Consider the following 24,043-nt stretch of genomic DNA (forward strand, 5'->3'; position numbering starts at 1 on the left):
TTGGGGTGTCGGTGACGGGGGTGTCGGTTGGGGGGGTCAGTGACTGAGGTATTGGTTGGGGTGTCGGTGACGGGGTGTCGGTTGGGGGGTCAGTGACTGAGGTATTGGTTGGGGTGTCGGTGACGGGGGTGTCGGTTGGGGGGGCAGTGACTGAGGTATTGGTTGGGGTGTCGGTGACGGGGTGTCAGTTGGGGGGGTCAGTGACTGAGGTATTGGTTGGGGTGTCGGTGACGGGGTGTCGGTTGGGGGGGGCAGTGACTGAGGTATTGGTTGGGGTGTCGGTGACGGGGGTGTCGGTAGGGGGGTCAGTGACTGAGGTATTGGTTGGGGTGTCGGTGACGGGGTGTCGGTAGGGGGGTCAGTGACTGAGGTATTGCTTGGGGTGTCGGTGAGGGGGTGTCGGTTGGGGGGGGTCAGTGACTGAGGTATTGGTTGGAGTGTCGGTGACGGGGTGTCGGTTGGGGGGGTCAGTGACTGAGGTATTGGTTGGGGTGTCGGTGACGGGGTGTCGGTTGGGGGGGGTCAGTGACTGAGGTATTGGTTGGGGTGTCGGTGACGGGGTGTCGGTTGGGGGGTCAGTGACTGAGGTATTGGTTGGGGTGTCGGTGACGGGGTGTCGGTTGGGGGGGCAGTGACTGAGGTATTGGTTGGGATGTCGGTGACGGGGTGTCGGTTGGGGGGGTCAGTGACTGAGGTATTGGTTGGGGTGTCGGTGACGGGGTGTCGGTTGGGGGGGTCAGTGACTGAGGTATTGGTTGGGGTGTCGGTGACGGGGTGTCGGTTGGGGGGTCCGTGACTGAGGTATTGGTTGGCGTGTCGGTGACGGGGTGTCGGTTGGGGGGTCAGTGACTGAGGTATTGGTTGGGGTGTCGGTGACGGGGGTGTCGGTGGGGGGGGCAGTGACTGAGGTATTGGTTGGGGTGTCGGTGACGGGGTGTCGGTTGGGGGGTCAGTGACTGAGGTATTGGTTGGGGTGTCGGTGACGGGGTGTCGGTTGGGGGGGGCAGTGACTGAGGTATTGGTTGGGGTGTCGGTGACGGGGTGTCGGTTGGGGGGGGCAGTGACTGAGGTATTGGTTGGGGTGTCGGTGACGGGGGTGTCGGTAGGGGGGTCAGTGACTGAGGTATTGGTTGGGGTGTCGGTGACGGGGTGTCGGTTGGGGGGGTCAGTGACTGAGGTATTGGTTGGAGTGTCGGTGACGGGGTGTCGGTTGGGGGGGGTCAGTGACTGAGGTATTGGTTGGGGTGTCGGTGACGGGGTGTCGGTTGGGGGGGCAGTGACTGAGGTATTGGTTGGGATGTCGGTGACGGGGTGTCGGTTGGGGGGGTCAGTGACTGAGGTATTGGTTGGGGTGTCGGTGACGGGGTGTCGGTTGGGGGGGTCAGTGACTGAGGTATTGGTTGGGGTGTCGGTGACGGGGTGTCAGTTGGGGGGTCAGTGACTGAGGTATTGGTTGGGGTGTCGGTGACGGGGTGTCGGTTGGGGGTCCGTGACTGAGGTATTGGTTGGCGTGTCGGTGACGGGGTGTCGGTTGGGGGGTCAGTGACTGAGGTATTGGTTGGGGTGTCGGTGACGGGGGTGTCGGTGGGGGGGGCAGTGACTGAGGTATTGGTTGGGGTGTCGGTGACGGGGTGTCGGTTGGGGGGTCAGTGACTGAGGTATTGGTTGGGGTGTCGGTGACGGGGTGTCGGTTGGGGGGGTCAGTGACTGAGGTATTGGTTGGGGTGTCGGTTGGGGGGTCAGTGACTGAGGTATTGGTTGGGGTGTCGGTGACGGGGTGTCGGTTGGGGGGTCAGTGACTGAGGTATTGGTTGGGGTGTCGGTGACGGGGTGTCGGTTGGGGGGTCAGTGACTGAGGTATTGGTTGGGGTGTCGGTGACGGGGTGTCGGTTGGGGGGTCAGTGACTGAGGTATTGGTTGGGGTGTCGGTTGGGGGGGTCAGTGACTGAGGTATTGGTTGGGTGTCGGTGACGGGGTGTCGGTAGGGGGGTCAGTGACTGAGGTATTGGTTGGGGTGTCGGTGACGGGGTGTCGGTTGGGGGGGTCAGTGACTGAGGTATTGGTTGGGGTGTCGGTGACGGGGTGTCGGTTGGGGGGGTCAGTGACTGAGGTATTGGTTGGGGTGTCGGTGACGGGGTGTCAGTTGGGGGGTCAGTGACTGAGGTATTGGTTGGGGTGTCGGTGACGGGGTGTCGGTTGGGGGGTCCGTGACTGAGGTATTGGTTGGCGTGTCGGTGACGGGGTGTCGGTTGGGGGGTCAGTGACTGAGGTATTGGTTGGGGTGTCGGTGACGGGGGTGTCGGTGGGGGGGGCAGTGACTGAGGTATTGGTTGGGGTGTCGGTGACGGGGTGTCGGTTGGGGGGTCAGTGACTGAGGTATTGGTTGGGGTGTCGGTGACGGGGTGTCGGTTGGGGGGGGCAGTGACTGAGGTATTGGTTGGGGTGTCGGTGACGGGGTGTCGGTTGGGGGGGGCAGTGACTGAGGTATTGGTTGGGGTGTCGGTGACGGGGGTGTCGGTAGGGGGGTCAGTGACTGAGGTATTGGTTGGGGTGTCGGTGACGGGGTGTCGGTTGGGGGGGTCAGTGACTGAGGTATTGGTTGGAGTGTCGGTGACGGGGTGTCGGTTGGGGGGGGTCAGTGACTGAGGTATTGGTTGGGGTGTCGGTGACGGGGTGTCGGTTGGGGGGTCAGTGACTGAGGTATTGGTTGGGGTGTCGGTGACGGGGTGTCGGTTGGGGGGGCAGTGACTGAGGTATTGGTTGGGATGTCGGTGACGGGGTGTCGGTTGGGGGGGTCAGTGACTGAGGTATTGGTTGGGGTGTCGGTGACGGGGTGTCGGTTGGGGGGGTCAGTGACTGAGGTATTGGTTGGGGTGTCGGTGACGGGGTGTCAGTTGGGGGGTCAGTGACTGAGGTATTGGTTGGGGTGTCGGTGACGGGGTGTCGGTTGGGGGTCCGTGACTGAGGTATTGGTTGGCGTGTCGGTGACGGGGTGTCGGTTGGGGGGTCAGTGACTGAGGTATTGGTTGGGGTGTCGGTGACGGGGGTGTCGGTGGGGGGGGCAGTGACTGAGGTATTGGTTGGGGTGTCGGTGACGGGGTGTCGGTTGGGGGGTCAGTGACTGAGGTATTGGTTGGGGTGTCGGTGACGGGGTGTCGGTTGGGGGGGTCAGTGACTGAGGTATTGGTTGGGGTGTCGGTTGGGGGGTCAGTGACTGAGGTATTGGTTGGGGTGTCGGTGACGGGGTGTCGGTTGGGGGGTCAGTGACTGAGGTATTGGTTGGGGTGTCGGTGACGGGGTGTCGGTTGGGGGGTCAGTGACTGAGGTATTGGTTGGGGTGTCGGTGACGGGGTGTCGGTTGGGGGGTCAGTGACTGAGGTATTGGTTGGGGTGTCGGTGACGGGGTGTCGGTTGGGGGGTCAGTGACTGAGGTATTGGTTGGGGTGTCGGTTGGGGGGGTCAGTGACTGAGGTATTGGTTGGGTGTCGGTGACGGGGTGTCGGTTGGGGGGGTCAGTGACTGAGGTATTGGTTGGGGTGTCGGTGACGGGGTGTCGGTTGGGGGGTCAGTGACTGAGGTATTGGTTGGGGTGTCGGTGACGGGGTGTCGGTTGGGGGGGGGGAGTCAGTGACTTTCCCGCCTTCCGAAGGCAGCGGCGGCTCCGGCCGCCTTGCCCCGCCCCCGCGCTGAGACAGGCGGAAGCCGCGGCCACTGAGCGGGGCGGGTGTGGGCGGAGCCAGCGGGGCCCGCCCCCGGCCGGCCTGGTGGGCACGAGCGAGCGCGCCTGCGCGGCGGCGGTGGAGCCGGGTCGATGCTGAGCCGGAGCCAGAGCGAGGCCGGGGCGGGCGGCGTCGCCAAGCGGGCGCGGCCCGGCAGCCCCCCCGATGGGCTCCGCACCCCCGAGAAGCGGGCCCCGGCCTGGGCCCCCCCCGCGCTCCCGCCCGGGCCCCCCCCGCGCCGCTGGGACACCGAGCAGGTCTGCGACTTCCTCTGCCGCAGCGGCTTCGGCGAGCCCGGCCTGCTGCGCCGCGTGCGAGGTACCGGGGTCTGCGAGCCGGGGCGAGCTCCTCCGGGGGGGCTGCCCGCCCCGCCGCCGCGCTGGGGGGAGGAGCCGCGGGCGAGCGCCGGGCTGGGCTCTGCGCCCCCCCCCCCCCGGGCATGCCGCCTGCTCCCCCCCCGGCTCCCTGCTCCCTCCGGGCATGCCCCGGCTCCCTGCGGCCCCCCCCGGCTCCCTGCAGCCCCCCCCCCGGGCATGCCGCCTGCTCCCCCCCGGCTCCCTGCGGCCCCCCCCGGCTCCCTGCAGCCCCCCCCCCGGGCATGCCGCCTCCTCCCCGGCTCCCTGCGCCTCCCCCCCCCCCGGGCATGCCGCCTGCTCCCCCCCCGGCTCCCTGCGGCCCCCCCCGGCTCCCTGCAGCCCCCCCCCCGGGCATGCCGCCTCCTCCCCGGCTCCCTGCGCCTCCCCCCCCCCCCCCCGGGCATGCCGCCTCCTCCCCGGCTCCCTGCGCCTCCCCCCCCCCCCCCCGGGCATGCCGCCTGCTCCCCCCCGGCTCCCTGCAGCCCCCTCCTCCGGGCATGCCGCCTGCTCCCCCCCCCCCCGTCCTGCAGAGGCAGCGGCTTCCCGGGGCAGGGGAGCCCATAGCATGGGTCAGGGGGACTCTTGTGCAGTTCGGATCCGCACTGGCGTGCAGCCGGGGGCACTAGACTTGCCACTGGCCCGGGCCGAGTCCGCACCCCGCCGTTGGAAGGCGCAGGAGCGCTCTGGAGTATGAACGGGGGAGTGCGGAAGTGCCCGTGACTAGTGGGTGGACGTGCCATTGACCGCTCAACTAGTCAATTAACATCCTGAGTCTGCAGAGCTCCCGCTCACCCGCTTCATTTCCTTTGCCTCCTCAGGATCTAATTCCTCTCCAAGAAACATGTTGCATTAAAACAGGGGTGTCCAAACTTTTTTCAAAGAGGGCCAGATTTGATGAAGTAAACATGCGTGAGGGCCGACCATTTTGCCTGACATTCTTTGAACCATTAAAATTAAACACAAATTAACTATCTTATGCAAAGTTTATTGCAAACAGTATACTTTTCATTTCGTCACATGGATGACAAATCTTAACAGGTGTTAAATCACTCTGCCTTTCATATCTGAAGGCCAGATGGGAAAAAAATCCAAGAAGCTGAAATGTCAGGAACATTGTAAAGTACATTACATATTATTGGTAATAAAGGTTGTCTGTCAACTTTGAAGTTAAAAAAAATATGAACAGGAACATAACACCAAGTATACATGTTGTGTCCAAATAGATTTATAACTGATTTAGACCAACTGACATTAACTGAGATTTTACAATGTATTCATCTCAATACATATGGATTCGTTGGGGGCCGTAAAAGATAGATATTGCCAAATTACCTGTGGGGCCATATTAAACCGGAACACAGGCCGCAATTGGCCCGCGGGCCGGACTTTGGACATGCCTGCATTAAAACAACCAATATACAATGAGTGGTTGGGGGGGCAGTTGAGGAAAGGTGATAGTTAATTACATATTTTTGGAAAGCAAAAACAATATATGTACAGGGTGTTTTTTGTTTGCCCACTTAAATCAGTAGTGGGCAAAGTATGGCCTGTTGAACCCTTCAATCTGCCCCCCAAGCTCCTCTAGGCAGGCTGGGTCAGAGCTGCCTTGGAAGGAGGTGCCAAACCGACTATTGGGCAGTGCAGCAAGCTTGTGGGGGCTTATGCCTTCCCTTCTGCCACCCATCCCTCAAAGCCTCAGCTCCCCTAGTGCCTGGGCCGCATGGTTGCCACTCCACCAGCCCTGATGGTCTGGGTGGCATGGCTGCAGTTCTGGACATCTGTAGTGCTCCGGGTGGTGCAGTCACATGGTGGGAAGGAGGGGAGGTTGGATAAGGGTCTAAAATTGAAGTAAGCTAAAATGAAGTGGTAAAGATAACAGTGCTAAAATACTTCTATATGAAATATTTCAGCAACTTAAATACGTAGGGGAAAGCCTAGACATAAAAGTTATTCCTTTCACTCCTCAGAAAATCAGATAACCGGAGCAGTGTTGCCTTACCTCACTAAATCTGAACTTAAAGACTTAGGAGTTGGGTAAGAACAACTTTTACTAAATTTTTTAGAGTGGTTCCTGTGTGAGAAATTTTGGTGATTTAGTAACTTGGGACTTGCTGTTTCTTCAAGTGTCCAAGGCTTTGCCTATGTCTTAAATAAAAACAAGTCGTGAATGTGGTGGTATAAAGCAATGTTTCTCAACCTTTTTTTTTTTTTTTTTTTTTTTTTTTATAAAGTACCCCTTTTAAAAAAAAAAATTTGTAAGTACCCCCCAGTACCTACAGGTTTTCAGACACACAATTTTTTTCTACTATTGCAACACATTTGTTTAAACAGCTTAATCGTAGCCAGGCGGGCAATTACTTTTTTGGGTATAAAAAGTACAAAAATAATAAAGCACTGTAAAACTTAAAACAAAAATTCAGTTTTGTCCAAGTTACAGTTGTGTTGATGTAGCCCCCCCCCAGACTTCTCTCAAGTACCCCTAAGGGGTACTCGTACCACTGGTTGAGAAACATGGGTATAAAGGATCTGTTGGTACTGACCTTCACTGAAACTAACCAAACTTTAATAATACATCTTGGGAAAGACAAGTCGTCATCACTTGATTGACTGCAAATGTTGTCCTTGATTTCTGTGGCATGATATTTTAGTATGTTGTCTTTGTTAGCTCACCTCTTTTTTGCTATTGTGTAATTTCAGCTATTCATGTCAAGGCTGACAACCTGTTATAAGTGAAACACCTTGATATGTTTGGAGAGATGTGTGAAAGGGTGTATTTTGTAAAAAACGACTTGATCAAAAATAGGAGCTGTAATTATTTGAAAAGAGATATATAAGCCAGTTGTTTAAACAGAGCTAAAAACTGAGGATTAGGGATGTAAAATCCAGTTTAACTGGTTAACGGGTTAAATGTATTGTTTAATCAGGTCCCTGATTAAAGGGGAGGTGGGCAGGGGGTGCCGCTCCAGCCAGTTTGGGCTATAGCAAACCCCCGTGTCTCATGCAGGGGCTGCCCCTGATGGCAGAATATGTAACTTTCCGAACTATTAGAAAAGAGATGTCAAAACCATTTACAGGGAAGAGAGGTTAACTAAGCACAAGGGAGGTAACTAGAGCATAATTTGGATTGTTAATCTGTAGTTGCATATATATTATCAAGAGTTGTGGATGCTGGTGTATTTCACGTGTATGGTTCAGTGCAGAGGTGCTGCCCTGGAGAATTGGATTCTATTCCTGAACTGCCACACAGTCCCTGTGTGATGCTAATCAGTTCAGTTTAACTTTTACAGGTGGTCACGCTGCACTCATTTTCTGTGGACTGTAATTTTCAGGTTTTTTCCTTGCTCAGTTCATGGCTCCAGGCTTTATTTACTGTGTACTCTTAAATCTTAGTCTCAAGATGGAATTATTAACTTCCCAATGGGCTTTTCTCTGGTGCTTATCTCTACATTATCTGCCTTATGCGCAAATACTGATTTTCACAACACACTTCTGAGGTGAAGAGTTGGTCTTATAGAGATGGGGGCAGAGAAATTAAAGTCAAAACTGTCCACTAATTTTGAGTGTCGAACTTGAGATACTTAAGACCTGATTTTTCAGAGAACTAGGAATTAGTATGTTCAACGCTTAACTCTCAGTGACTGCAGTTTCAGTTGTGCTCAGCACTTACGCAAATCACACCCACAGGTCTAGGAATAAATGGTCAGCATTCAGAATGGAGACAAGTAAATGGCTGTGTCTGTCCGGGGTCTGTTCTGGGACCAGTCCTGTTCGACATGTTTATTCATCAGTGATCTTGAAAAAGGGGTACACAGTGAGATGGCAAAACTTGCAGTTGATATAAAACTACTCATGATAGTTGAGGCCCTGGCAGACTGTGAAACGCTACAAAAGGATCTTTCAAAGCTAGGTGACTGGGCAAGAAAATGGAAGATGAAATTGAATGTTGATAAATTCAGTATAAAGTACATGGGAAAGTACAATCCCAACTGTACATTTGGGATGTGAACGGGTAATGGATGAACTGGTACTGGGGAAGTTAAAATGTTTGTTTGTGTGAAAATTTCAGCAGTTACACATTTACATGCAGGGAGGAGCTGCCCCTTGCCCCCCCACTCCTTCGCTGCTGCCTTTGTATCAAAGGAAGCTGCACGGGGGGGGGGGGTGAGGGCAAGTGGGAGCCAGTACACGCAAGGATATATCTATCCGTCCTCACTGGAGCAGAGACTAAAACGAGTTCCACTTCAATGTCAATAAAACAGATTCTAGTTCCCAAAGAGAACAGAGGATCATGATCTATTTCTGATCTAAGCCAATTTAACATCTGAAAGTGTAAAATGCCACCCAGTCAGATGGGTATCAGGAATTTCCCGTTTAAAAGAAGGCATGTGGTTTGTGGCTCTGGACATGAGATGCTTATCTCACAACTGTTCCTCGAGCAAGACCATTACCTTGGGAATCTGTATCAAATACGAAAAGTCAACTTTGACTCTTACAAAGACCACAGATTTAATTGGACCAACTCTGGTCTTGACTGCAGCTAGAGCCCAATCAAGAAGCTCTAGTCAATAAGCAATTTGATATAATAGGTCATCCTCAGACTACAGTCAGGATCTGCCTTTCCCTTCTAGGCAGCATGGCCTCATGTATCCATTGAACACCATTTGCCAGGGTCCATTTCTGCTGCCTGTACACCTGGCTTTAGTGCATCTGCTCACCAGAGACAATATCAATGTTAGAGTAACAATTCAGGCCAGGGTTATGGCCTGTTTCACTTGCTGGGCAAATCTGAAGAAGTTTGGGTGGGAATTCCTTCCCCCACACCTACACCTGAACCAGCTATCTTTGCTGATGTCTCCTTAGGCTGAGGAGTCCAAGGTCCCTTTGGAAGGCCAGGATGCAGTTTCACTTACCATAATTAAGTGTAGTCCATCAGGCCTGCAATGCATTCTGTCTACTCATCCAATCCTGACCTATCCAGGCAATGTTGGACAACATGATGACTGTCTTCTACATAAATGGGGAACAAGACAACCAGCCTTTTGGAAGTGATGAATCAGAAACCACATAATCTTGTCATCAGTGTATCTACCGAGGTGCAGAAATCTCTAGCAATCTCAGCAGATGCTTTTCCTCAGACTACAAATGGGAGAGTCATGATTCCGTCCTGAATCCTGCAGTGGGGCATCCAGTCTTTAGATATCTGTCTTATACATGAAGAAGAAACTGCCCTTGCTGCTTCAGAGCAGCTCAGGCCAAGGCTCAAAGGGCAATGCTTTAGCTACCCTGAATGGGTCACCTCAGATATGCCTTCCCTCCCATTCTACTAATACCACAAATCCTATGAAACATTTGTCATAATACTGGGGTCATCTTCATCACACCCAGGTGGCCAAAATAGATCTGTCTTTTGGACCTCCTCAATATTTAACCTTCTCCACCCATCAATACCCAACCATTTCCAGATGTGCTGGTGGAATATAGTGGTGTAACCAGGCACCCTAACCCACATGCTTTATAATTCAGGGCCTGATATTTGAATGGCAGTGGCCATAGAGCGCTTGTGTTTAGTTGCAGTTCAATCCTCCTCAACCAAAACAGAAAAGATTCTTCCAAGATGGAGATGCTGTTCATCCAAATGAAAATATTTTTCCTCTTGATCACAACAGCATAGGTTATCTCCAGAGTCTTTTATTTTAGATTATCTACTTACCTGTAAAATGTTAGGTCTATCAGTTAGTTCCCTGTGGATCCCCTCACAGAAATCACCACCTTTCACCATATAGCGTAAGGGCCAGTGCATGCTATTTTTACTCCACCTAAGGTAACTTGATTTCTGAAGGGACTTCTTAAAACTTTTCCACCAATGATAAAAACAGCATCTCAATAGGGATCACAATTTTCATTTCTCACCAGAACTCCCTTCAGACCATAAGCCATGTGTTCTGTGACCCACCTCTCAATGACAGTTGCCTTCTTGGTCACCATCATATCAGGTGGAAGGGTGAGCAAGCTCTTTTCTCATAAAGAGAAGTCGTCTTCACTTCCATCTGAAATTCATTCCTAATGTAACTTTGGAATGTCACATGAATCTAATCATCCACTTGCTGTTCTTTTTCCAAACCCTCATGCTTCCGATGAGGGGAGAACTTCGTTCCATAGACCTTTAACTGGTGTTGGTGTTCAGAAAATGAAAGCAATTAGAAAGATATTTAAACTATTGATCACCTTGGGAGAGTTGCTAGTTGGTCAAGCACTGTCCATGCAGAGACTCCAAGTGGATGTTGGGATACAATCTAATTCAGTGGTCTCCAACCTTTTTATACCCAAGATCACTTTTTAAATCTCAGAACAGACAAAGATCTATTGCCCTGCTCCTTCCTTGAAGCCCCGCCCTCTTTATTCTCCTCCTGTCCATCACTTGCTATCCCCAGCCCTTACACACTCTGATAAACAGCTTATTTTTAAATTATGCAATATATACAATTAAAATCATGTGTTTATAGTTATGAAATGGTCTTTTTTATTCATGCTATTGAAATCTAAAATGAAGCATTTATAATTATACATTTTGTGGGGACAGGGTTCTGCAGCTGGGGGCAGGGGAGAGGGAACAGAGTGCTGGAAGGAGAACAGGTTTCTGCAGCTGAGGACAGGGTGCCAGTGGGGACAGAGTTCGGGGAGTGGGGACAGGGGAGTGGGGACAGGGGGTGGGGTGCCAGTGGCAGCAGAGAGTCCCCTGCATCTGCCTCCTCCCAGGATTCTTACCCCCCCCCCCCGCCCCCGAGGGAAGCCAGCACATTCCGCCTCCTCCGGGCCCGACCCACCCTCCTGGCGGCGCAGGGAAACCCTGCATGTGCCTGCTCCGGGGCCAAACCCCTACGGGAGCCTGCCCCTGGGGGCAACCCCTCCTCCCCCGGCACGGCCAACCCCTGTGGGCGCCTGCCACGGGGCCAAAACCCTCTCCCGCGGCGCAGCGTGGCCAACCCCCTCCTGCAGCATGGCCAACCCCTGCGGGCGCATGCCCCGGGGTCAAACCCCCCCTCCTGCAGCGTGACCCGACCCAGCCCGGCCAACCCCCTCTCCTCCCCTCCTGCAGCACAGTCAACCCCCGCGGGCGCCAGCCCCTGGGCCAAACCCCACACCCGCGGTGCGGCCTGGCCCAGCCAACCCCCTCCCCTCCCCTCCCGCAGTGCGGCCAAACCCCGGGGCCAACCCCCACTCCCGCAGCGCAGGGAAACCCCTGCGCTCAACTCACCCCTCCGGTGCTGGCAGCGCAGGGAAGCCGCTGCACTTCTCCCCTGGGGCCGACGCCCCCTCCCCCAGCACGCAACAGAGCTGTGGGAGGGGAGCAGCTTGCGCACTTCCGGAACCCCCGGAAATGACACAGGCTTCAGACAGAACTTATGTCCACCCGGCGGGAAGCCGGCACTACACTAGAGGTAGGTAGTGGGGCTTCTGGGGGGTGGGGGTGCCCGAATGCCTCACGATTGACTGGTCGAGGCCTCGTGATCGACCAGTTGATTGTGAGCGGCGGGTTGGTGACCACGGCTCTAATTTGTTACCAACTAGCATATATCTCCCAACCCCTTCCCAATTTCCTCAGCATCTCTGAGATGCCCGTTACTAGCTGTATGTAGCATGGTGAGATGGGGTGTTGGAAGGAGTCGGGGGGCCAGGTAGTTCTATTAATGCCACAGTCTATACTACGGGTGTAAAAGCTTAACTGTTTGTATGGTTAACCTATGAGCCTGGTGACAAGTATCAGAGGGGTAGCCATGTTAGTCTGAATCTGCATAAACAACAAGAAGTCCTGTGGTACCTTATAGACTAACAGATTTATTGGAGCATAAGCTTTCGTGGGTAAAGACCCACTTCGTCAGACATGGTTTGAGCATGTTGGTGGGATTGAGGAGTGCTGGTTAATCAAGTATTCTGGTTAAGTGAGCATTATACTTTACCAATGGAATACCAATTTCTAAAGAACTAAAATAAATTAAATTAATGAAGTATAAAATAGCAAACAGGTACTCACCAGTTCAGTAGTTACACTGCACTGCAAAGTGTGGTGGTTTCTTGAAGCACTTAGGTGTATACTGGTAAAGTTTTCTATACTGGAGGTTAGTTTACGATGCTACATATGACTATGGGGAGCACATGGCATACACCCAGATCGGTAAAAATAATGTTCAAATTATACTGCACATAGTTTAATCTTTCTTTGATTCAGAAGGCTCTTGAGGATCATCTAGTGCCTCAGTCATCATTATCAACATCAGATATTGCGGATGCATAAAGTGTAGCAGATTGGGCTGAATCTGTAGTGTCCCTATGGCACACCCTGGAAGCGGTTTTTTTTGAATAAATCATTGATTTCAGCTTCTTTACTTCTCTTCTGCAGAGTGCAAGATTTACAAGTGCATGACTTCCTGAGCAGTATGCAAGTCCCGGTTATTTGATTGAAGGCTTGTATTGGGAGATATTAGAAATGCCAGTTCACTGAGCTTTCTGGTCACTTGAGTACTGGATAGCAGAGCTTTTACTGACAGAGCAATTAATCACGATTAATTTGTTTAATTACTTGGCAGCCTAGTTACTTTGTTTTTCAATTTACAGTAACCTTCAAATCTTCTTGATATTTCTAGACCGTTGGACTTGAGACTGAAATTGCTTGTTTGCCTACAAAAGCTAGAACAAAATCATGCTGACATAATGAAGGTAAGCATAAGTGCAGTGCTCCACTTAGGAAGGAACAATTAGTTTCACGCAGAATGGGAAGCAACCGTCTAGAAAGGAGTACTGCAAAAAGAGAGCTAGGGATCAGAGTGAACAACAAGTTAAACATGAGTCAGTGTGACACTTCTGCAAAAAAAGCAAACATGATTCTGGGAAGCAGTAATAGAATAAGAGTGTTGTGAGCAAGACACGAGAAGTAATTCTTCCGCTCTACTCTGCACTGATTAGGCCTCAGTTGGAGTATTGTGTCCAGTTCTGAGTGCCATGTTTCAAGAAAGATGTGGAGAAATTGGAGCAGGTCCAGAGAAGAGCAAGACAAATGATTAAAGATCTAGAAAACATGAACTATGAGGGAAGACTGAGGGGACATGATAGCATTTTTCAAGTACAGGCAGTCCCCGGGTTACATGGATCCGACTTACATCGGATCCCTACTTTCAAACCGGGTGAGGCAACCCAGCACTAGCTGCTTCCCCCCAGCAGACTAGGGAGACGCGAAGCTAGCGACCCCCCCCTCCCCCCCCCCAGCAGACCAGGGAGACGCGGAGCAGCTTTTCTCAGCAGACACCTCAGCTTGAGAATAAAGGACTGAGGGAAGTGAGGTGTGGGAGAATAAAACTGAGCTCTGGAGAAATGTTTGGCTAGAGTTTCCCCTACAATATGTACCAGTTCCGACTTACATACAAATTCAACTTAAGAACAAACCTACAGTCCCTATCTTGTACGTAACCCGGGGACTGCCTGTATCTAAAAGTGTTACAAGGAGGAGGGAGGAAAAATTGTTCTCCTTGGCCTCTGATGATAGGAGAAAAAGCCATGAGCTTAAATTGCAGCAAGGGAGGTTTAGGTTGGACATTAGGAAAAACTTCCTAATGGTCAGGATTGTTAAGCTCTGGACTAAATTGCCCAGGGAGGTTGTGGAATATCCATCTCTGGAAATATTTAAGAGCAGTTTGGATAGACATCTTTCAGGGATGATCTAGATGGTGTTTGGTTGTGCTATCAGGATAGGGGACTGGACTTGATGATCTCTTGAAGTCCCTTCCAGTTCTAGTATTCTATGATTCTATAATAATATGTTGATCAACACTCAGGATCTTATTTCTGCTTTTAAAATGGGACTCGTTGGTTTTTTTTCTCCCTTTGGTGACATTTGAGAAACTGTTTTAAGTACATTTACATAAAGACTCAAGGTACTATATTGTTGGAAAAACAATATTTGTGATGTAAAAACAGGCAAAGGAAGATAGCAATAGCAGTTCTTAATAGTGACGTGTTTCTGAACTTGCAATGGTGTTGTGAACCTGAGTCCTTTCCAGTAGGTGAAGTAGGTTTTTGGACCTGTAGGTCCCCATTTAGTACTGTCATAGAAGGCACATCTACAGTGAATACTGAAAAGGTGGTTGTACACAGATACTGAAATTAGATAGTAGTAATTTTTGTTGCTTCAATCTCCTGTCCTTAAATCATAATTCTTTGCCTTGTTCTTTCATGCTGGAATGAATGCCCAGATTTAGAAAGTATCAGTTTAAATTTATATCTTTTAATTCATAACTCAAATGTTTCTAAAATGTATAATCTTACTTAAAGGTCATCTACAAGAAACTTAAGTTGGAGCTGCATTTTTTTGCTGCTTTCTGTTGTAGAAAAAGATTTTAAGATAGCTGGCTTGAAATCTCTTACCCTCTGTTTTTAGTTCTAAGTCCTTTTAATGTCATAACTTCCCTGTTCTCCAGTTCTACACCATTTTCCAGGATAGACAAGAACTGAATTTTAATGTCCTTTTTTAAAAAAAAAAAGGAAAGGAAAGACAATCTTTCCCTTTTGTAGCTCATATTGTTAAACCATACTTTCAATTACATTGACATTTTCTAGGTTTTTAATGATCCTATTCATGGGCATATTGAAATACATCCTCTCCTCGTTCGAATCATTGACACTCCTCAATTTCAGCGCCTGCGATATATTAAACAGCTGGGAGGCACTTACTATGTTTTCCCAGGAGCATCACACAACCGCTTTGAGCATTCTTTGGGGTAAGGAAATATTCTTGTGCATATAAATCTCCATTTTGCTTTCTCTGCCAAGAGCTATCTTCCTTTCCCCCCCAGTGTGGTGTGACTGTAGCGCTGGTCTGGCATATAGTGTGTAGTTGGAACTTAAACTGTGCATTTTAGACAACGAGGATACATTGTTTGAATAGTTACTTGATGTTTGTTCCCAGAGGTGTGCAACAAAAATTACTAAAGGCGTTGACAAACAATTGTCTGACAGCAAAAAAGGTGATGGTACTGCTCCGTTTAGAGATGACCGAATAAGATAGAGGTAATAATTAAGTGTAGAGAAGGTAGAAGATGCATTATTTAATGACCAACTTAAAGTTGATAAAAAGAAATATTCTTGTATAATGCATAATTAACCTATAAAACTTATTGCCACAATACATAACTAGGGTCAAGAGATTAAAATGGTAAAGTATTCTGTGGATAATGAACATCTACAGTTGCCTAAAGTAGGATTAAAAATAAGGGATAAAATTCATGTTCCATGGTGTAAGACAATCAATAACTCATTGTGTTTGGAAGGAACTTCCATAATCAGGATAATCCATAGGTGTCCAGTGATGTCTTTTTCTAATCCTAAATGGCATATGGTTACTGGCCACTGTCACGGTACTGAGTGGATGGACTCCTGGTGTAAACAATTTGGCTACGTCTACACTGGCCCCTTCTTCGGAAGGGGCATGCTAATTTTGAAAGTGGGGATAGGGAAATCCGCGGGGGGGGGTTAAATATCCCCCGCGGATTTAAATAAACATGTCCGCCGCTTTTTTTCCGGCTTGGGGAAAAGCCGGGAAAAAAGCATCTAGACTGGCCCGATCCTCCGGAATAAAGCCCTATTCTGGAGGATCTCTTATTCCTACTTCCCCAAGCCGGAAAAAAAGCGGCGGACATGTTTATTTAAATCCGCGGGGGATATTTAAATCCCCCGCGGATTTCCCTATTCCCACTTTCAAAATTAGCATGCCCCTTCCGAAGAAGGGGCCAGTGTAGACGTATCCTTTCAGTGTGTGTCTGAGGGTGGGAGGAGTTGAAGGAAATAAGGGCAGAGAGAGAAGCAGGAGCAAGCTTGTGCAGGGCCTTGAAAATGAGCAAAAGGTGTTTGACTTTGTACTGGTGAAGGAAGCTATTTGAAGGGTTTGTGTTGGAGTTACAAGAGGAAAATGACCTTGGTAATAGGGCTGGAAAAGATTAACCAGTTAGTGGTAAGAATCACTCTAAACAGGTGATGCTTACTCTTTCCCCGTTAACTGGTAGCTGCTGTATAGGGATGTTAAAAATAGGTTAATTGAATAGTCAGTTAACCTCATGAATTCTTATCATTACTCGACTATTCTACAGTCCCTAGGGGTGGGAGCATCAGCCAGTGCACTCCGGCCCCACTCCCAAGGAGCCTCCTGCTACCCTGTGCTGCTGCCTCTGCATCAGAAGCAGCAGCGTGGGATGCCAGGCGGGAGCTGGTCCATGAGGGGAGCCAGTTTAAAAACCAGCTCCCCTCGTGGACCGGCTGCCTATCTCCCCATGCTGTTGCCTGTCCAGAGGGGGGGTCTGAGCTCCTGGACCTGGCATGAGCTGAAACTGAGCTGGCCTGCCTCCCCATCTGGCTCCTAATACAATTTAAATACAGAGCCGCAGCAGGGGTAAGTCCCTGATCCAGGAGTGAGCCAGGCTGCTGGTCAGCCTACTAAAAATGTACTGGCGAGGGGGAGTGGGATGTGTGTAGTCTATAGCATTAACTGATAAGCAAAAGCTTTTGCTTATTGGTTAATTGACTAGACTATTACATCCCTAGTGCTGGAGGGGAGCAAAGTTCTGCTCCAGCCCCACAGAGGGCCCGCCAAAGACAGTACCAAAGGGAGAATTGAATTTGCAAGTTTCTCTAGTCTGAAATTAACTTGATCTCCAATTTTCTACCTGGAACAGGGTAGGCTATCTAGCAGGATGTCTGGTCCGGGCATTACATGAAAGACAGCCAGAGTTGGAGATAAGCCAGCGAGATATTCTCTGTGTCCAGATTGCTGGACTTTGTCATGATTTGGGTAAGTAGCTCTTCAAAGCAATTGTTTGGTAGCTTAAGTGGTTCTGGGTGTGATGGAATAGAGCCATATATTACACGCTTTTGTGATAATCTTAGGACAAGGTATGTGGATGATTTAAAAACTCATAATTTGCTTAGGTATTGTCTTGATAAAAGGTGTGGCAACCCTATCTGTGAATGTGACTGGTTCAGTCACAGAGATTTCCCCCGAGACTGTCACTTGATGACGGGTGCTCTACCACTCTGTCCTGTTGAATCAGACCCTCTGGTTTCCTCTAGCAATGGCACAGAGTTGGGGTCACAGCCTACAGCAGAGAACACCGACAGTGAGAGCAGCTCAGCTCTGGGAAGGCTCAATGGGACTTGACACCCAGGGGGACTAGGGCCACAAATAAATCTGTCTGACTCTTAAGTTTTTACAGAGCAAGCACATGACTTGTTTGCCCCCTTTATCAATGATGTGCCTGGCATTGCTCAGGTCTTTAACTGAAGTTGTTTTTCTGTTTTTTGAGTTTTTTGGGTTTTTTTGTGGGGGGGAGGGAGTAAATGAAGTGTGCCTTTATTTCAATGATTGTATCTTTAAAAAATGAAGGCTAGAGTGAGGATTTTGTGGTAAGAAGGGTTGGGAAGTGTGTGTGGGGGGGTGGGTTTAAGGCGGGGGTGGTGGCCTAAGGGCAGGAGGAAGGAGGTGGAGGGCTTATGGGGAAGGAGGTGAGGGTGCAGAAGTCAAGGCAGTTGGGACGCGCAGGACGTGGGGCAGGGAGGTGGGGGGAAGAGGCTTACCGGGGCTGCCTGTGGTAGTAAGGGTGGTGCTGCTCTGGCGCAGCTCCTCTTAGGGGGCTGTCGTAGTGGTCCCTGGCCAGCAGCGCTCCTGAGGGGCTGGGGTTATGCTCTCTGGAGTGGGGGATCCAGGTCTACGCACTTATTGGGTGGGGATTAGAGCGCTGTGGGCTGGCCCTGGCCTCCAGCTGGCTTCTCCTCCCCCAGCCTGCAGCTTGTTGGGGGCCAGCTCCAGGCCTGCAGCCTGTCAAGGTGGGGAGAGGGAAGGGGCAGCCCCTGGCCTGCAGCTGCTCTGCGGGAGGGAGGCTTGCATGGGGGGTGGCCACCCTGTCTTGTAGTCTGTTGGGGAAGGGCTGGTGTTCTGCAGGCTGGCCCTGCCCTCCAGTGGCCCCTCCACAGCCTGCAGGCTGTCTGAGGAGGGACAAGTTCTCAGGGCTGCACCCTCCTCTATCAGGGTCTGCAGGGTCTCCCTGTGGGAGGAGGCAGGCTCCGGGTTTGGGGCAGAGGCCTCCTTACTTGGTCTGGAATCAGGCAAATGGCGGAGCCCCAACCCTGCTGGCCACTCTTTTGTGCTGCAGCTGCCTCCAGTAGTCACATTCCCCACTCCCTCTTCTCTGTGCCCCTCTGCTCTCTGCACCCTTCTTTTCCATGTTACTGAAAACAGTTCCATTCTCTGCACTTCCTGTTTTCCAGGCACAACCAAACCCAGACCTTGAATTAAGTTATGATAAGAGGAAGCTGCACCCCAAATTTGGTGGTCCTTGCTCTTACAGTTTAGGAGGAGTTCTTGAATAAATGGACAAACAGACACACAGACATGCTCTAAATTATCTATAGAAGAGAAGCACAGCTCTTGCCTCTTTAACCATTATTTGCACTGGTTTAATAATTGATTTTATTATGTATAAAAAGTAAGATTTAAGTGGTTACACGTGATAGCAGACTGATCAAAGAAAGCTACTAAGCAAAATAAAACAAAACATGCCAGCTAAGCCTAATACAAGAAGAGAAATTTTTACAAATCATAATTTCTCGCCCTAGTTCATACTTCAGGCAAAGTCCCTCTCTGGCCAGGGATGTCCTTTCTGATCTGGGTCCAGCAGTTCCTCTCCACCTCTGTCATTACAGTCCTTCTGTATCAGGTGTTTTCACACACCTTTTTGGGGTGGTGAGGCAGTCTGAAAAGTCAGCTGAAGACCCCCATTGTTGACTTGTCTTATATAGCATTTCTCGAGGGTGGGCAGCTTTTGTTCAATTCCATAACACCTCTATGGAAAAGTACAAAATTTGAGATGGATTGCAGCATCAGGTGATATGTTCTACTCCACTCAATTGTCTCTTGCTAATGGGCTATTAGCTCTGTGTAACTTCATTGTTGTTCCTGATGGGCTGAAAATAGGCTTTCCCCAGCATAAACACATTGATGATAAATCTACAGTCAAGACTCCTAATTTTGGATGTATAGACATGGTACATACATACAAATAGAAAATATGCATTCAGAGGATTGCAAGCTTTCCAATTATACTGTTAATGAAAAATTCTGCATAAAGCACATTCCCATTCCGAAGCCTATTTCCATAAAGAATATGAAATACACCATCACAATGAAGTGATAAGATTCACCTGTGTGATATGAAGACCTGTTCTAAATCTCACAGCTCTGTGCTAAAGGAAGGAATACTTGCCTTAATTTGCATTTAAGTGCAAGCTGGAGGGGAATACTAAGAAAACTCACACAGGTGGAAAAAACCCCATCAGGGAACATCCTTTCACATAGACGTTTTGTGGAAATATTTTTCAGGAGGGTGACTGGAACTATAAAAAACAAGAGCAAGCACCCCAAGGCCCTTTCCCTCTGTCTACCTCTTGGTGAATGAGACAAATTTACATGGAGCTCTGCAGTGACCTGCAGAAGAACTATGTGAGCTCCAAAGCTTGGATCTCTCACCAGCAGAGTCCAATGAAAGATTTATCTCCCCTATCTTGTCTGTCTTCGTATTCTGGGATCAACATGGCTATAACACTGCACCCCTTCTGATTCATCTAGTAACATTTTAAAGTGAAAGTGGTTAAGGAACAGACTGCCCCTTTCCAGCTGTTTAATGCCACTTTACATTTTGTGCTGCTCCATCCATTGCGTTGCTTACACAGGACATTTCCTGTGAGCTCAGTTGTACTTGAAAGACTGATAGATTTGCGGTTCTGATCCCTGTGGGGGGTTGGCTTCCTGAGCGCTGTGCCCTAGAACTGCGTTCTCCCAGAGCTGAAGTAGTTTAGTTTCAGTATTGCTCTTCGGGGGGATGTTACCCCTCCTCTGTGTCTTCTCTGGGGGAGACCAGGGAATTGGGCCCAGCAGGACAGGGTGGTGTGAGGCTCCAGAGATCTTGAACACGAGTGTCAGTGGCATGATCGGTACACCAGGGAACAGTCCCAAGGGATCTTCTGAGACTGCACCCGTCACACTAGATGATATTTAATTAGACTCTTGTACTCTAGTTCTGTGAACAGCTGTACAATGAAGTGAGAGAACACAAATTCACACAGTTCCGACATGTTTTTGCTGACAAACATGTTTCAGCTTAACCCTGTACACTCTTTATCTTTAAGGTCATGGACCATTTTCACACATGTTTGATGGAAGATTTATTCCACTTGCTCGCCCAGGACTGAAATGGAAGGTAAATATTTTACACAGAGAACAATATACAAGCAAAATATTCCACTTTTTTGAAAGGAAAAGGTAATTCACCTTTCAGGATATGGGCAGCCAATATAGCCTGCTTTTGTGAGCAGTGTTCTAATGAGTGACAAGCATATTGACCATGGTTAAATTTCAGAAAAGCTTTCTCTCTTCCCATCATGGTAATATGCTTGTTCTTTTTATTCTGTCTCCTAATACTCAAGCGGGGCAAGAGCAGAAGGAATTTTCTCTTTTCTTTGCATGCACTCCTGACTGCTTTCTGCATGTGACCCTGGGCTAGAGGAGCAGTGGGGGTAGTTATTTGCACCAGCTGTCTGCCTGACCTGTGTGTAAGAGAGCTGAGACCCTGCTGCTCATGCACATGCACTCTGACTCTTGTGCAATGGGGGGATGAGGAAATTAAAAAAAACAAAACAAAAAAACTTGGACAGGTCATAAAATGTTCAGAGGGGCTCAGGAAGGCTGTGACTGGGCACAGGGTTGCTGATTCAGCCCTTGTTATGCCATCTCCCTTGTAGGGGAATAAGCGAGAGCTGACTGGAGGGAACATGGCCCTAATTGGGAAAGCAGAGGCAGCTGCTGCCTACCTGGGCTTGAGCTGAATAAAAGCTTTAGGGGAAGGAAACTGAGGAGGGAGCAGAAAGGGAAAAGGCAGGGATGTAACTCTTCCCTCTCACCTGCCTGCAGACAGTGAAGGGTCAAGTGAAATGGTGGTAGGAAGAAGCCTGTAAATAAACTGCACCAGTGGTTATTAACCCCAGGTGTTACCTGCACAAATCAAATTTCTCTATCCCTTCAGCAGTTTAGGGATGCACGCCTTTACCCAATTCCTAGGGCTCCAGGTACAACCCTGTTAGTTTACACGCCCAATTCCTAGGGCTCAGGGCGTAACTTCCTGCAGGTTTGCAGGGTCTTTTGCTGTTGAAAGAGCCTCACACAGTAATATTCTTAGTCTCTATCTATTGACATTTCCCAAGCAAGCAGAACAGAGCATACAGTGTCATGCTCCTCAATCCTGATACAGAAAAAAACAACAAATGGTCTGGTAGCACTTTATAGATTAATGAAACATGTAGATGGTACCATGAGCTTTAGTGGGCACAGCCCACTTCTTCAGATGCAGACTTGCCCTGTTGGCCAGGCAAGGTCATTCTCTCTGGATCTTAGCTCCTGCATGTCATAGTCGTGCAGTGGAGTCCTGGCAGCTCTGGTCTTAGGCTGTATCTTGGAGGTGAGTTCTCCAGGTCTTCCCTCCTCCTTCTTGGTCTTCCTTTTCCTTTTCCTCCTTTTTTCTACTTGCTTGTCTTCTTGGACCTTAATTTATATAGTGAAACTTGAGTCCTGTTTAGCTATACCCTAAACAATTATTTTAGTATAATTTTACTAACCAATCATTGTTTAAGTTTGCTTTTTAAAGTGACCATTTTCAAGTTGACACAGTTTCTTAATGTATATGGGGTAGCGTTCCCCAGAACCCAGATTTTTATAGGCATAAATCAATAACTGTAGACAGTAATAATTTCTTTTCAATCTTATTTTGGATTTTATTTTAAAACAGAAATCTAATGTAAAAAGGTAAAAGGCTGTTAAAATGTAGGTTTTAATTTAAAAAAATACACAGGTTTTCTAGTATTGTTTGGATTTAAAAAAATGCAACAAATGTTCCCCTATATCCTTTGTAATCCTCATTGTGCCAGTACATGAGAAGTAGACAGAAAACTTGCATATCAGAGTAGCTGTGTTAGTCTGTTTCAGCAAAAACAGCAAGGAATCCCTGTGGCATCTTAAAAAGTAAATTTATTTGGGCATCAGCTTTGGTGGGCTAGAACCCACTTCCTCAGATGCATGAACTTGTTATGGAGTATAAATGAAGTTGGTCAGTATCAAAGTTAACTTCCTTAGTAAGCAACTTTCCCACCATTGAATCCACTGGATATTAAAATGCAAGCTTAATAGCCCAGTAATCAAAATTCGATATGCATGCATTATAAGAACCTTAACTTTTGCATTTCCTGAAGATAGCCTGGTTCAGTGGCTAAAACAAGTACTTGAAGCTCCTTTGGTCCCAGCTCTGATACTTGATTTTGGCGAAGTCTGATAGCAGCTTACGTGTTTTGATAAAGTGACATACATATGTACGCTTTCTGCAGCATGAAACGGCTTCTGTTGAGATGTTTGAACACCTCATTACTTCCAATGGGCTAGAAAAAGTCATGGAAGATTATGGTCTTGTCCTGAAAGAAGATATGGATTTCATCAAGGAACAAATAGGGGGACCCCTGGATACAACCCCACGTCGGGGTTTGGTAAGTCAATTTGCCAGTTCTGTGGAAGTTATTTTAAATGCTCTTCATTTTAATTGAAATAAAAATATTTTGCTGCTAGTCTCAATTTAAGATTATCTGTGTTGTTTGTGGCATACTTTCAGGTACTTAAGTTTGGAGAAAAAACTTTAATAAAAACCCCACAAACAGTTCTGCAGCACCTTTGAGGCTAACAAAAAATGTAGATAGTGTCATGAGCTTTCGTGGGCACAACCCACTTCTTCAGGTGAATGGAGTAAAGGGCCCAGGGTACAAGGTGCTAAAGTATTACTTGGAGCACAATCCATTCAGGCATCTCAAGAGTGCATTGTTGTTAGTGGGTTGTTAGTTGGTGGATTGGTTGATAGTGCTAGGCACTTAAACCTTCAAAGTTCAATCCCTGCTCCAAGAAGCTCAAAACCTAAGGCCAGAATGACAAGAAGATCTTTACCAGGAAAGGAAGTGAGGCCGTTGTATACAAATCAACTTTTTCATGGTCTACAACTTTGACTTTGGTCTATAGTGGGAACTTACATCTGGACAAGTTAGGGGTCTTGTTGATGAGCTTGTAATTGCATCTTGCACGGGGAGCCACAAGGAGGTAGTTGAATGAGAAGTTGACTGCCAAGGCTGGGAGTATGGAGCAGAAGACACTTGACGAGAGCAAGGGGCAGTATTCTGTACTAAGGATGTTCAGGACTAGCCAAACTATCCAATAAGCATCTGTTGACTAGTCGATTCCTCTCTTCCCCCCGCCCCCTCCTGATGCTTCTGTGAGAGAGAGGCAGCAAAGGGGGGGTAGGTGTGCTTCAAAGCGGCAGTGTCACACAGCTGAGCGGGGATCAGCTGTGCAGCAGCTGCCCCTTTGAAACGCTGCCTCCACATTTCAAAAGGGCAACCATGGAGCCCAGGGCTCCACGTGGCATTTCCCCAGAACCAGGGTCAGCTGGGGAGTCCTCAGCTGATCGCAGGTTCCGCTGAAATGCCATGTGGAATCTGGAGTCAGCTGGGGAGTCCCCTGCTGACCCCGGGCTCCTTGGCTTTGAAATGCACAAGAGCCCCTGCTGAGGACTCTTGTACTTTTCAAAACAGGCACCTGCGTGCAGCTCGGAGTCGGTAGGACTTCCCGCTGGCCCCAGGCTGCATGCGGAGTTCCGCATTCCTCCTTTGAAAGGCACAAGAGCCCCAGCGGAGGCTTTTGTACCTCTGGGTATTTCTACACTACAGCGTTATTTCGAAATATCTCATTTTGAAATAGTTAATTAAAAATAAGTTATTTCAGAATAATGTGACTACATACAAAATGGATTTCGAAATAGCGCGCCCACACTGATTGGACGCTGAATCGCA

At 49.0% G+C, this 24,043-nt stretch overlaps 1 protein-coding gene across 3 annotated transcripts in view; it reads left to right on the top strand.

Moving 5' to 3' along the window:
* The first annotated feature begins 3,738 nt into the window (after positions 1 to 3,738).
* The window catches only part of SAMHD1 (SAM and HD domain containing deoxynucleoside triphosphate triphosphohydrolase 1), a 46,882-nt gene continuing 26,577 nt past the window's right edge, over positions 3,739 to 24,043 (top strand). The window contains exons 1-7 of one of the 3 annotated variants that reach the window (XM_075901480.1): positions 3,739 to 4,037; positions 6,043 to 6,109; positions 12,718 to 12,790; positions 14,684 to 14,844; positions 16,792 to 16,907; positions 20,297 to 20,367; positions 22,541 to 22,696. In XM_075901480.1, the coding sequence (XP_075757595.1) occupies positions 3,812 to 4,037; positions 6,043 to 6,109; positions 12,718 to 12,790; positions 14,684 to 14,844; positions 16,792 to 16,907; positions 20,297 to 20,367; positions 22,541 to 22,696 (870 nt within the window). In that variant the 5' untranslated portion in view covers positions 3,739 to 3,811. The remainder of the gene's footprint in view (positions 4,038 to 6,042; positions 6,110 to 12,717; positions 12,791 to 14,683; positions 14,845 to 16,791; positions 16,908 to 20,296; positions 20,368 to 22,540; positions 22,697 to 24,043) is intronic. The other 2 variants (XM_075901481.1, XM_075901479.1) reach the window with 2 other exon arrangements.

Source organism: Pelodiscus sinensis, chromosome 18 (assembly GCF_049634645.1).
Source record: "Pelodiscus sinensis isolate JC-2024 chromosome 18, ASM4963464v1, whole genome shotgun sequence".
NCBI classification, from domain to species: Eukaryota; Metazoa; Chordata; order Testudines; family Trionychidae; genus Pelodiscus; species Pelodiscus sinensis.